This window comes from Actinia tenebrosa, unplaced genomic scaffold, assembly GCF_029948245.1.
Source record: "Actinia tenebrosa isolate PJP-AT-01 unplaced genomic scaffold, QUT_ActTen_1.0 PGA_scaffold1__47_contigs__length_23844297, whole genome shotgun sequence".
Classification (NCBI taxonomy): domain Eukaryota; kingdom Metazoa; phylum Cnidaria; class Anthozoa; order Actiniaria; family Actiniidae; genus Actinia; species Actinia tenebrosa.
The window spans coordinates 20373102-20386525 of NW_028292578.1; the positions used below are offsets into that span (position 1 = coordinate 20373102).

At 37.6% G+C, this 13424-nt stretch overlaps 2 protein-coding genes across 2 annotated transcripts; both read left to right on the forward strand.

Moving 5' to 3' along the window:
• The first annotated feature begins 1666 nt into the window (after positions 1–1666).
• On the forward strand, positions 1667–4362 carry LOC116288935 (uncharacterized). The gene has a single exon (XM_031695800.2). It carries the CDS (start codon positions 1876–1878, stop codon positions 4087–4089), a length of 2214 nt encoding a protein of 737 aa, XP_031551660.1. The 5' UTR covers positions 1667–1875; the 3' UTR covers positions 4090–4362.
• A 1693-nt stretch (positions 4363–6055) lies between these two features.
• Positions 6056–10399, forward strand: LOC116288921 (uncharacterized). Its single transcript, XM_031695785.2, has 4 exons — positions 6056–6226; positions 8002–8162; positions 8519–8676; positions 8953–10399. Exons 1-4 carry the CDS (start codon positions 6181–6183, stop codon positions 9680–9682), a joined length of 1095 nt encoding a protein of 364 aa, XP_031551645.1. The 5' UTR covers positions 6056–6180; the 3' UTR covers positions 9683–10399.
• Positions 10400–13424: the final 3025 nt, after the last annotated feature.

Sequence of the window (13424 nt, forward strand, 5' to 3'; positions counted from 1 at the left end):
ACGATCCATCCTCATACTCACACCTAATACATACACATTAAACAATTACACCAAAACCACACCTACTCGCCAATCAACATGACCATCATTCACCCACTCCAACCAATCCCCACACTTATCTTTGTAATCCGCACCCACCGACCTATTACTTGAACAACCCATTCACCAACTAATCGACCTACCTATCAATCACTTTACATGAACCTACACAAACATTACCTACAACACCAACTATCCCAAAAAAAACCTGGCTAAGTCTTCGGTGTTTTCAAAGGCTCACGCTGATCAAGAAGTGTTATCTCCCAATTTTCACCTAAATAAACCCCAATATATGTTGCATGCTTTGAAACGCTTATTAACAAACAACATTAAGGCAAGTTAAACGAGTCTGTCCTGAGTCGTATCCAGTCTTGCTCTTCCAAAAATAGATTAAGTCTTGCGTGGACCTGGTAACTAGGCCCGGATTCGTCCCATGCAATTTCGTTTTGAAAAACAGAGCAATGACTGGATTCGAGTCAGAAAAATTAGAGCATTTTTTATGAGCCAATTTTTCGTTAGAATGAATATTTTTATCGTCCAGTGAGGATAAGTATCTTAGTTCCAAGACAAAATGTGATCCTGAGACAAAATCATTAGATCGAACAATCTAATTGGTTACGAGAACCTTCGTAGAAAAAGCTACCTAATTGGTTAAATAAATTTTGCTAACGATAAAAATGCTTTTGAGTAGTTAAGTCAAACAATTTCAATTGTAAGTTAAACAAGCATTAATTGTGCAATAAAGAATCTAAATATGAAAATAAAGATTTCGGTTTGTTTTCTTGTATCGGGTCGGTTTGTGTCATATTATTTTTGAGAAAATAATGATGATAATCCCTTGAACTGGAACTTGAACAAATAAGCGAATTTTTGAAATATGTTCTCGATGCTCTAAGATCCATATCGTTTCGATGTGATCACGATTGACTATCGATGATTTACGATATCCTCTCGATAGGATCACGATCGCTTCTCGATGCTTCAAGACATCTTCACGATCTTATTCTGAATATGAATATCAAGGTTTTGGATTTTTCGATTAAAAAAAAGCCTTGTTTTCGATATTTCGTAACACTACTGTAGTATGTATTTATTTCACCAAAAAGGGGGGAAAAAAAACAATATTCGAAGGACTTCCAACTTCAGATATTAATGGTCTACGTCAAAGAATACATTAACGATGTCTTAAAATGCAACGGCAAAAGCGAACAAAAAGCAGTGTTATTCTTTGTTGAATTGTTTTTTATTTAGCTTAAATATGTTATGGTTTGAGCTAAAGAATTTTTACACTGTTGGACGTCGGACATCAGAGACGAAAAACATTAGTGTAAAAAGACAAGCTTTCTATTGTTTTCGACAGATTCAAGTGCTTTGAAGAAATATTCACTCACTAATTCCAATTGAATTTCTGTAAGAAAAGATTTGAATTCTTTAATTGGAAGAACAAAAGCAGTTTTGATCGGTCCATTACGCACTCTTGTTAACGGATTTCGTTGTACAAAAAAGGCATAAATTGGAGTTCAGTTCGGGGAGCACTAAAGTGGCTTCTAGAAGTATTCATTGGTCTCAGCTTGACAGCGATTTCGTCATTAAATCATCGAGTATGCCACACGTTTACCTTTACTAGTGCCAAGGCTTGTTTAAGACAAGCGAGCGAGTCGATCTCATTGTCAAGCTAATAGAAAATAATTAGTATTTCATTCATTTATTTATAAGGCAGTTTCCCTAGTGACCGACTCGATAGAGCTGGTACCATTGGTAGTTTGTGTGACTACATTTGATACAGTTCTTCAACGTGATTAACTAGATGGTTGGTTTGTTGTGGTTCATACAGCCATGAGAGTGTTCATTCTATTCAAAGACGAACGATATTGTATTGATGTGGACTTGGGACAAACTGTCGGCGAAATAAAACAAGTGCTTCGACGAAAATTCGATTTAGACACAGTACAGAATGAAGAAAGCGAAAATGATAGTCAAATGTCTCTTCGATTCGCTGGAGGCTCGCTCGAAGACGACTGGATCTACGCTGATCTGAGTATTCCTTCTGGTGCAACACTAAGATGTGAATTAGTGGAAAACGTCAAATCCTACCTCAATGTATTCATTGTTTATTCTGGTGATACGGTTAAGTTTACCGAGTCCTTTTCAGTCTGGGAGACAAGGGTTAGTGATCTAAGAACTATGATCATGAATAAAACAGGCCTACATGTGAGCGTATTCCGACTCATAAGTCCCGAAGGAAAAGAGATGTTTGATTGTAATATTCTTAATGATTATAATATCAACGTTGGGGATGTTATTCGTTTGGAAACCTGGGATGGCTGGGCGAGTTTTTTGAAAGCGGCTACTAAGGGCCACTTGACACCGACGTTGAAGCATATGATAAGTATGGCAGAGGATCCACTCACGGCAAAATATCAGCTTAGAGTCGCCTTGTTTATAGCAGCACACTTCGGATATACTCAGTTAGCTGCAGTTTTAATGAAATCAGGCGCTAGATCAGATGAACCAGTGGGAGAGCATCCCATTCGAGAATGGTGTAACGGAGATGTTCATGTTGATCATCTAAAAACGCCAGTCCACGAAGCGGCGCAGCGAGGACATTTGATTTGCCTTCGCCAGTTCATTCATCATAATTACGCTTGTATTCTAGCTAAAGATGGCAATGGGTTAACGCCGTGTAACATAGCTCGAAGATATAAACAAACTGAGTGTTTTAAGCTGCTTATTGCAGAACAGTTTCGCTCCCGAAGTATTGAAGGCCTGACCATAACATTGTACGCTAAAATAAAAAAGTGGAGCGAGAGAGCAAGGGATAGAGCGTTAGTGTACCAAAAGCATAATCCAAGCCCTTTATTGCTGGCTATGGAGAAGAGAAGCTATCGAAAAGCCGCTGTTGGACAAAAAGTCTATGTGGATGGATTTGGGAAAAGATTACAGAACTCTGCGTCAAAGCTTGAGCTATCGTTAGTTCATAACGATCCTAAGAAAGCGTTAGTTGAAGCAGGTGCTATGGAGATGAATACAAAGACTTTGAAAGCAATTAAAAGTCCAAATGTTCAGCATGATGATTTATTAAATGGTAAATCAATATTCCCTAGAGAAGCAGACGAAAAGAAAACCGACGAATTACACGAACGTGTGCTGACAGATCATATGAAAACATCAAAACAAATTTCGATACGAAATTCTTTTGAAGTTCTGCCAGCTGTCTGCGATTCTTGTTGCTATGGAAAGATAATCAAGCAAGAAAATGCGAGAGAAGCCGCTTTGAACACAAAGAAAAAGAAGAAATTCGTGAAACAGTATGAATCCTACAGATGGAAGGAAAGTAATTTGGAGTCTTTGGAGCGTGTGAATAGCGAGGAAAAATCAGATGAAAATCCTGTTTCTCTACTGGCAGAAACTACAACAATAGATAGGCGACTGAGTATGCCTGTGATTAACGGAAATACAAAACTTCCGTCTGATTTTAATTCTAATCACAAACGATTCGCTGCAGATAAAACAATCGAAAACAGAAATGATGATATTGAAAAACACCGGGTGTTTGTGACTGAAGCTTTGCTGGATTCCATTGAAAGAAATCCATCAAATCGAGAAGATTGGCTAACGGAAGCGGAGAAAGCAAAACAAAACACGAGTGATCGAGTATACTACACGGAAAAAATGCCACCAATCGGCAAACAGAATGGTTTACAATATTCAGAATTTTTACATCAGTATAATAAATCAAAAGGGAAAGAGCATCCGGAAAAAGCGAAAAGTGATGATGGTGGCGTTTCTAATAAAGCAAATTCCGTCGATTTTTTCCCCAAAGCGAATGGTGCTTTTCCAAAAAGGACAAAAAGTGAAGACCCAGCGGTTCAATCGACCGCCATCTATCGTCACGTGACAGGGCTGGACATCCGGGAATCTGCAAAAGCGAGTCTTGAAGTGGCTACCACTTTTCACAAAATGTCTTGGCTCCAACAGGTTCAACTCGCTATCGACTTGAACAAAAACACTTTTAAACGCCAAATCAGTTACTCAAAATCTTTCAAATAAGTCAAATAACATTCACTGTTATCTTACAGTCACTAATTAGCGTTGGTTTGTTTAAAAAAAATTTTTTTTTCGCAAATCATTATTCGTTTTGCGGTCTTGGGCAACTGGCAATATGGCGGCCTGTAAAAATATTTTTCTATTCAATTTTAAATTTGTACGTGAAATGTACTATGTACATACTCGGGTAAATGGCATGTCCACCTAAAACATTTTAAAAATAACCTTAGCAGAATTCAGTTAAAATGTGGAATAAAGAACTAAGTGCCAGTAGAAGCGAGAGCAAATAGTTTTGATGATAAAGGGAGTGAGTACAAGATGGTGAGGATAACCTACCTACTTACCAGAAGGTTCTTATTCCGACGGGAAGATAGAGGCTTTGCACCATCACGTGACGGCAGCCATGTTAGATGGCAGTGACAATACAATGGCGTTTTACATGAGAAAGAATTCAATTTACGAGAGCAAATGGATTTAATTGTTCTGCCTCCTAATCACAGGCACTCCAAGCTGTGTCATGGGCGGCAAGTGATGGTGCAAAGCCTCTATAGTCCGCAAAGGGTTTCGTGACGGAGGGAGGACAGATGTGCAATGCATGATTGATTCGCAATGCGAGTCTCCAACCTTCTCTTATTTCTTACTGGTGGGGAAAAAAATCTTAAAACGGGCTAAATTCAAAAAAATAACCACACAGAGCGAAAGAAGTGCTATTTCTCAATGATCGGGTAAAATTTCGAGGCTTTATTTCACGTTTCAATGATTTTATTGAAATTTTTGATGAATTCCCATACATTTCCTTATAACATGACACCACAGAAACCAAGCTTGGGCTACCTGTGGACCTACCCTTTTTCCGACTCGGGGGCTTTCTGTAATGGCAGGAAGCGTACCGATACCGAGGGTTTAGTGTCCATGATTGAAAGGAGTTGAATACAGGGGGGAATGGAGGGGAGGGGGGACAGACGGTTTAAACTACCAGTAACCCACTTACACCAAGACTCTTTAAGAATAAGAAGAAAATCGGGTGGGAGTTTGTGATGACGGGGAGGGGTACCTCGACCTCCCAGTATATGAGCCTCTGGCTCGATACAAGGCCGGGGTAACTTAATTTATTCTACATGATGTTTATAGAGAGGTCAGTGGCGGATCCAGGATTTTTCAAGGGGGGGTTCCGTTTCTTAAACTGTGTATAATTCTCTTTTGTTTAGTCGATGTTTGACAAAAAAAATTGGCTCTAATCACCTAATTTACTATCTAGTAACGGACCAAGCTATAATAACACGACCCAACGCAAAACTACTAATATTCTTTTATTAAAATTTATATAAGACATATTTCTATTACCTAAAAGATCAAACCTTCAAGGGGGGTTCAGTGGACCCCTTCTACCCCCCCCCCCCCGGATCCGCCACTGGAGTTAATTTAGACCGGAGGGGAGATGGATGATAGCGTCTGCCCATACCCTCTATCTCGACTCAAAAAATGTATTTTTGAAGTTTCTGTTTCCTCCACAACTATTACTGAACGTCTTGCTTGCGGCGCCTGCACTCGAAAAATGGACCTTAGGCTTAAGTGTTGAGCTTTTCCATTATCAGACCCGTGGTCCGAAAGATTCATACCGTTTGACATTCGATTTAGACGGAAGCAAACCCTGAAAAGCGCTAAGTGACGATTCAACGCGTGCTATGCCAAAGTTCCTCTTTTCCTAGTATCTACCTTTGTTTTCTTCCGGTTTTTACCTTTGCATGATCAGAGTAGAACAGGATTTAGGAACACGTCAACTAGTCGTGGCGATTCCAATGTCGTCACTTCCGCTGGGTGTCAAAGGTCGGGAGAGGAAACTCATTCTGATAGGGGCAATCTTCTCTATCCGGCAGGCAACGTGTTTACCCAATCACGTTTGATGCTCAGAACGAACCCGTTATTTGTCTATCATTGGCTGACGCTGGATTATAAATACCAAAGAATCAACCTTTCGCGCAATCGGTACCAAGATCTAGAGTAAGTGAGTTCGTTTTCTTTGTAAGATTAAAGTTCGTTCTTTGCGAGATTAAGAGAAAAATTACTTGGAAATTCGTTTCGTCGTAAAACATCATGAAGTCTCTGATTCTTTTGTTGGTTTGTGTGTCCTTGACTCAAGGTAAGTAAGCATGAAGAACTCTTGCGGTTAACTGGTATTCTAATCACTTCTTACGCTACGGCGTTGGCGAATCTTCTCGTCTGCTTAGAAGAAAACCGAAACGCAATACCCGAGAATTTTGAAAACAAATCTGCCTAGCCTATTTTCCTTCATAAATGCTATGATTTATTTTAAGTTTGCCTTGTTTTTCTTTCATTTCTTTGGTTTTCGTATATTGAGCACATGAAAACAACATGGAGAATTTTTACCCAAGGAAACTCGGTGATGGATGGAAACTCAAAATGAAAAGTTACTTTTCAAGTTTATTGTTGATTTGCTCAACGTTTTTCAAGTAAATTATACTTAAATAACGAAAAACCTCAAAGAAGAAGATTCCAGTAATTTCTTAAATGTTTATTATCATTGATAAAATGATGCTTGTTCTAAAGTTTCGAGTTCTAATCTTATCTCAGTATGTAACAAAAGACCAAAGCGCTTCGTCTTTTCCAAGTGGTGATAGTAAAAAATGTAATGTTCGCTTGAAAGCTTTCAGTGCCCCGACATTGCCCTTTGCAAACTCGTAATTGAGAGTCAGTATTTCTACGATTAGGACGTAAACAAAACTCATTTTCTTCATCTGAAAAAAGTATTTAGTTTGATGATGTTGTTTCAGAGAACGAGTAGACTCGTGTAAGATTAGAACATATTTTTCTTGACCTTTGGAGTCAAAGTATTTCATGTCATACATGTCATTCAAATATGTTTTTTAGATATTGGATAAAGCGAATTTCATCTTTTAACCTTACAAAAGTCTTTAGGAAATCTTACGCAATTGTTTAGGAATTTTCCTCATTGTTAAAGACATCCATTCCATCGCATGACGAGGGCGTCCAAACGAAGATCAGTTGCCTAGAATAAACTGAACTGCTGTTTTTGTTTAACCACTAAATGCCGTTAAGTGAAAGACAAAAATCACGAAAAACAGAATTACGGTTGAAATTTAAGGATTGTTTAAACAAAATGTCCTCAAAAAAACGAGAAATAACGTATCTTAAGTATCCTTATTGTATATAAAGTATCCATACTTTATATGCGCTGTGGGACGTTCATAACAGTTAGAGATATTTCATACCATAGTTATGACCTTGAAATACTTTATTTGGGAACAGTTTCCTCTTGAAAACTATTACTGAATTATGTTTAGGTCGGCTCTAAAAACATTGACTGAGATAATGTAGGATAGGAAAAAAGAGGTGCTTTTGATGAAATTGTGGCAATCATGATTAATGCAGTGTAGAATTTTGTTTAGTGTTTATCAACTCTTCTCAGGAGACTCAACAGATGGGAAAAAGTAAGATTTAAAAGAATTTTTTTAAATCTTAATTTTTCCATGATAAATTTAATGGAAATCGGAACTGGACACTCGTCCACGTAGAACCCCGGATGTTTGACGTCATAGCACCACCTTAAAATGAATTTCTTACGAGAACGTGTTAAAGCACAACTGTGACGTCAGCGACGTTGTCAAGGCCCGTTGTTTTGATTGGCTGAGAAGAGAGAGAGAGAGAAAAAAGAAGGCATTTTAGACTCGAGGATCTATTATTATTTAACGATGTGAATAAGTTCACGTAAAGTTTGAACGCCACCGGCATAAAGTTTGATGTTTCCCCCCAATTTCCATGGATCATTCTCGAATTGTTCTTTTACTTATCATTTAGATTTCAGGCCTGTCGTTGAGTTGTTTTGTGCTAGCTACTCATAGCTTTTTATCAATCTGTTTTTTTGTCGTTCTTCAGCCTTCAATCCATTTGGAATTTTTAAGGAATGGAAGGGAGAAGTTGAGGAAGCTATTGACTCCAGTGACCACCAGGAACACGTACAGAGATTCTTGGATGAAGCACATAAGACCAGAGTACACCTTGAGAATAACGAACATCATCGCAATAAGGTTGGCAAGGTATGTTAAAAAAAATAGTTGTACTTTTAGACTGGGCTGCCACAGGCAACCCAGTAATGCTATTGGAGTTGAGCTAAACCTTATAGTCAGTCATATAAAGCAAAACTGACTCATTGAAACTGGAGTTATTTAGTAGATGGTTTTCGTTATGGGAGGAAAGCCGGAGAAAAACCCTTGAATCAACAAGCTTATAAATGATGGTGGATGCTAGGGTTGAGCCCACGATCACAACAATGACAGTCAGCGCATTAACAGCTAACGCACACCACCCTTACTCACAAGTTCCATTCTTTACATGCTTCCAGGATCTACCAGATATTTGCAATCATCATCTTTATTCTACGCTTGTTTAATAGGTTTGGTTGAATTTTAAAAACAAGGCTGAAGAAACCTTAGAGAACGCCAAGGAAACTATTGATGAGGTCGAGGAAGAACTGAATGTAAACCAAGAAGTGCCAGAACACGCGAGAAAATTCATAAAGGAAATCCGTCAACAAACTCGTGGCATCGTGAAGTAAGTAAAAAAAATATTTTCGTTGACTAGGACATTTTCACTTGATGTGTAGCGCCATTCAGTTTTCGATTTTCTATAATAATAATAATAATGATAATAATAATAATAATAATAATAATAGGCTTTATTTCAAGAGGGTAAACACATAACTAACAGTAGTTAAAAAAACACTGACGACTCTGTGGCCCTCATATAATAATTCTAGCTCCTCTCGTTTCTGCGCGAGGAGTGAAAGAGATACTGCGTCTATTTTAACTAAATTCCATTTATTTTCAGATCACTCAAAAAGATCATTCACCCAATAAGAGAAGAGGCAGAAGAACCCCATATTTTCTCAAAGCTCCCAGATCCTGAAGTTTTTCCGACAGAACTTCCTGAGCCCGAAGTTCTTCCGACAGAACTTCCTGAACCCGAAGTTCTTCCGACAGAACTTCCCGAACCCGAAGTCCTTCCAACAGAACTTCCCGAACCCGAGGTCCTTCCGACTGAACTTCCCGAACCTGAGGTCCTTCCAACAGAACCTGAAGTTCTGCCGACAGAACTTCCCGAAGTGACCGAATATCCAGAATTCACTGAAGAACCTGAACCTACGGAGGAGCCTGAACCAGAAGTTCCTGAGGAACCGCAAACAGAAGAACACTCTGTAGAACTTATTAGTGAGCCTGAGAGTGATGTCCTTGGTGATGAAAATGATGACGATGATGATGATGCACCTGTTAGCCAGGTAGAAGAAAATGATGATGATGACGAGGATAATGATGATGATGACGACGATGAATCCACTGAAGCTCCTTCAGTGGTACCTGAAAAAGAAAATGAGACTCAAGAAGTTGTAGACGTGGCAAAAAGAGTCGAGGTAACTAAGGAAAACCTGCCCAAATGGCTGCTCAAGCGAAAGAACAAACTGCGAAAAATGTGGGAGAAATACACCCTGAACAACAGCGAGAAAGTTCTGGAGAAAATACGAAGACTTCAAGTGAGTCTCGCCAAGAAGACCGAAGAATGAGCTATATAGCTCATGATGTGAAGAAAGATAAGAAATATTTTTTTTCTGTTTTTGTTTTTATAATTACTTTCTATATCGATTTGTGTCATTTTCTATATAATCTTTATTTTATTTTTAGCGATTCTTGCATTTTTTATTATCATTTTTTAGATCGACTGAATAACTATGTGTGTAATATTCTCAGTTACGGCAGAAATAGCATTTTTTATCAGTTTTATAGAAGACGAGTTTGTCAAATTTTTACTCCTATATGGCTTGATAAGGTTTAATATCTGTGCGTATACAAAGCTATACCGTTCACGTTTGCTGCTATTTTATCCCATGTCGATGAAAGAATAAAAAGGATAAAAAGATATTAAATAAAAAGAGATAAAATAGTGTAGAAATATGATGGTTTTAATAGGATAAAAGATGTTATTCATCGAGGAAATTGTAATGAATGATTCTTATTTATTTTTCTTACGCTTGAGGGTCGTTTGTAGCGCGTTCCTCTTACAATTCAAACGATATCCAGATGTGAAAAAAATGAATGAGTATCTTTTATTATGATGGTTGTATTGCACGTATCTTGATTAAATGCTGGTATATTCTTTAGGCTAGCAGTCGCGCCTTTTTGCAGCCTATATGTGAACTACGATGTTTTTAGGCGAAATCACAGAGGATGCCATAAAAAAAACAACCCCCAAATTTAGAATAAAAACACAAGCTTATCTTAAAGTGTGTTATATTTTTATATGAGAATTATTTAAAAAGTGTGCTATGTTTATATAAAAAGAAAGGAAGGAAAGAAAGATTAAAAAGATAATGGCAACATTTTCGAAGAGTGTGAGACTTAAAAACACCGAAAATCTATATCCTAATACGAAGAAAACGCGCGCCGCGCCCGATTTTCCCGCCCTTTTCACCATTGAGCTCACTCACGAAAACAATATTTCAATTCTTTTATAAAAGTAATCAGAATTCCCCATAAATTTATTAAAACTATTATGTGCAAATATTTAGTTCCTTTTTCACAAAGAAATTTACTTTTCATTTCGGCATCGAGTTTGTTCAAACGGCTATAAATCACGATCCTCAAATCATCATCATGTATTCAACCCGCTCATTCTGTTCTCCGCGCTGGAATTTACCGCGGCTATTTATTTTTGTGACTTTACTTTTACAACGGAGGTAAGTTTAATTCTTATTTTGTCTAGTTTATATTAAAGCGAATACCTACTCTATTTGCCTTCCTGTTTCAAATCATTAGTACTCTCTTGAAGCGGTGTTTGTTTTGCCTCTTGTGATTTCTTTTTCGATGTTATTTTTCACAGTTCTCGCGAGAAATGGCCTTGAGGAAGTAACGACTGTTGTACAAACAAAAGAGGGAAATTAATCAACTTTTCACCCGTGAGATTCGAGTTCATTTACCGCATAAAGCTTAATTAGAGCACGGCTTCAAAATAACGCTGAATTTAAAGACATTTAGAAGGATTAATTGGATTCTTATTTGAGAGAGCAATAACGTTTATGCTTTTTTGATTTTTTTGCCGATTTATATGAAATGTGAAAAGGTTTTGAAAACGAATTGAGTTGAACAAAGCCAGGCAGTTGTTATGCGAAGGCAGGACTTGGTAGAGACGGTTCCGTAGCTCATTACAACGCCACTCTTCTTATTAAAAAAATATGGCCCTATCAAAATATATACGACTTGAAGAATCAAAGTGGATTTGAATCACGAAACCACACGAGAAATTAAGAGCAACAAGACGTGCGAAGAACAGAAGAAAGAAAAGCTTCTTTACAAGAAAACCGCGCTTTAGTTCCAGACGTATCAGTAAAAAGGTAAGGTTTCAACTGGGTATATCTAGTTTAGCGTACCACAAATAAAGCTCAACTAAGCAGGTAAAAAATGGGAATGTATAAGAGACCTTCGCATTTCTGATTAATTGCATGTTCTGTACCAGAAATAGATATTAATCAATATTATATAATTAACCAGAAGAGACGGAATATATAAGAAGTCAACATTGAAAATATTTCACAATTTTTTTTTTTTTGCGAGTAATATGACTGTTCTCTTTTATCTAGTGGAGTTAAAGTACATGTACATGCACAGGTAAATTTATCTTAAAAAATGCATCATAAGATCATAATTACGAGTGTGGCCTTGGCGCTCCTTGAATTGTCGCTTGCTTACATCTGCAGTTTGCCCAGGATTTCTAATTATATAAGGTAACGCCTAGTTCCACCCTGATCTACGTATAGTACGCCATTAAAGCACGATAAAAAAACTCAATCAAGGCACAGACCGCGTATCAGTTAATTTGTGCTTCGAACGTCAAAAGCAACCGTAGCAGCAGCAACCGCAAAAACAACAACGATGGAATTACTGTATTGTCACTTTCGGTTGTTTTTGTCTTTGTTGTTGTTTATTTTTTACTTCTTGCTCGGTTTTGTTTGCCGGTTTTGCCGTGCCTTTCGTGTTTGGTTTGTTATCGTTGTCGTATCCGTTATTTCTTTCATTATCAAAAAAAAAAAAAAGAGAGAGAGAGAGAGAGAGAGAGCCGGAGAGAGACTTTCCGGTTTTCACGAGTTTAAAATTGTTTATAAAACATGACATTTCGCCTGCAGCTGTGGTAGACTTTTCCAGAATGATGATCTTTTCGTCTGGTTTTGAAAAGAAAAATGGTGGCAAATCCTCAAAGTGTCTTGGGCTTAATCAAATCCAAGATCAGTATGATTATCACAATGACTGACAGACATTGTGTAATTAGCCGGGAAACACCTGACATCAAACAATAAATACAACCTCGAAAATACACAGACGTCTGTCCGTCCGTCAACAGTAATTCACGTTTAATTCACAGCCATTTTTTTTATGATCAAACAGTAAATTGCAAAATAATTAATCGGGAGGACCACTAAAATCGTCATGACAAAAGCCTCGTAAACGTCAACACTTTTCGTTTTGATTGATTGACATTTGACAGGACAAGTACTTTGGTCACTCAAATATCTACCTCGCTAATTTTTTTCTAATTCTGATTTCCGTACACTGATACCGGTTTATTTTCTATTCAGATATCAAACAATTCGTGATTATTCAGATTCATAATTCGAAAAATTTATGATTCAGATACTGAAAATTTAGAAAATTCAGTCTAAAAATTCTTGGTTTCACTTCACTTCACTGTGTATTGTCGTTTCTTTTTTGGTTTTCCCAGCTGCTTGAAAACTGAGCAGCTGTCGCCTTGAGTACGTACGACAGCCTTGCGTCGTTTTTCTCGAACATTAACACCGGTATCAAAGAGAGTCCCTGCATCACGGGGCAACAGAACAAGCTTCGCATCGTGAAACTGAGATACGCCATTTTTGTCGTATTAATCCCGAGCCAGTAACCATGCTGTCAACTACAGCGTGCCTTCTAGCATTGATTGGATGAACCGCGATATTCAATACCGTGTGTAGGCATATACGTGAGTACACTCGACATTTTTGCCAAAGTCCTATTTACTTATTGTAAACATAAATTAGCTTTTTCAAGATTTAAAATAAGTTTTAGAGCAATTTTGTTTGCGTTTTGTGGTAGCTTAGCGAAGCATTTACCACTTATTTTTTTACCACTTTTATTACTGGTTGTACAAGTGGCCTAGATCTCGGGGACAAAAACTCTTCATAGTTGTGCAAAGGACCTACAGGATTTCTTATTTCTTATTATCCACGCCTCGTACAATGCAACTGTCAGCTTATAATAATAATA

Coding starts and splice junctions, on each gene's coding strand:
- LOC116288921 (XM_031695785.2), top strand. CDS start 6,181: ATGAAGTCTCTGATTCTTTTGTTGGTTTGTGTGTCCTTGACTCAAG. Junction 6,227..8,001: donor TTGTGTGTCCTTGACTCAAG/GTAAGTAAGCAT, acceptor GTCGTTCTTCAG/CCTTCAATCCATTTGGAATT. Junction 8,677..8,952: donor CAAACTCGTGGCATCGTGAA/GTAAGTAAAAAA, acceptor ATTTATTTTCAG/ATCACTCAAAAAGATCATTC.
- LOC116288935 (XM_031695800.2), top strand. CDS start 1,876: ATGAGAGTGTTCATTCTATTCAAAGACGAACGATATTGTATTGATGTG.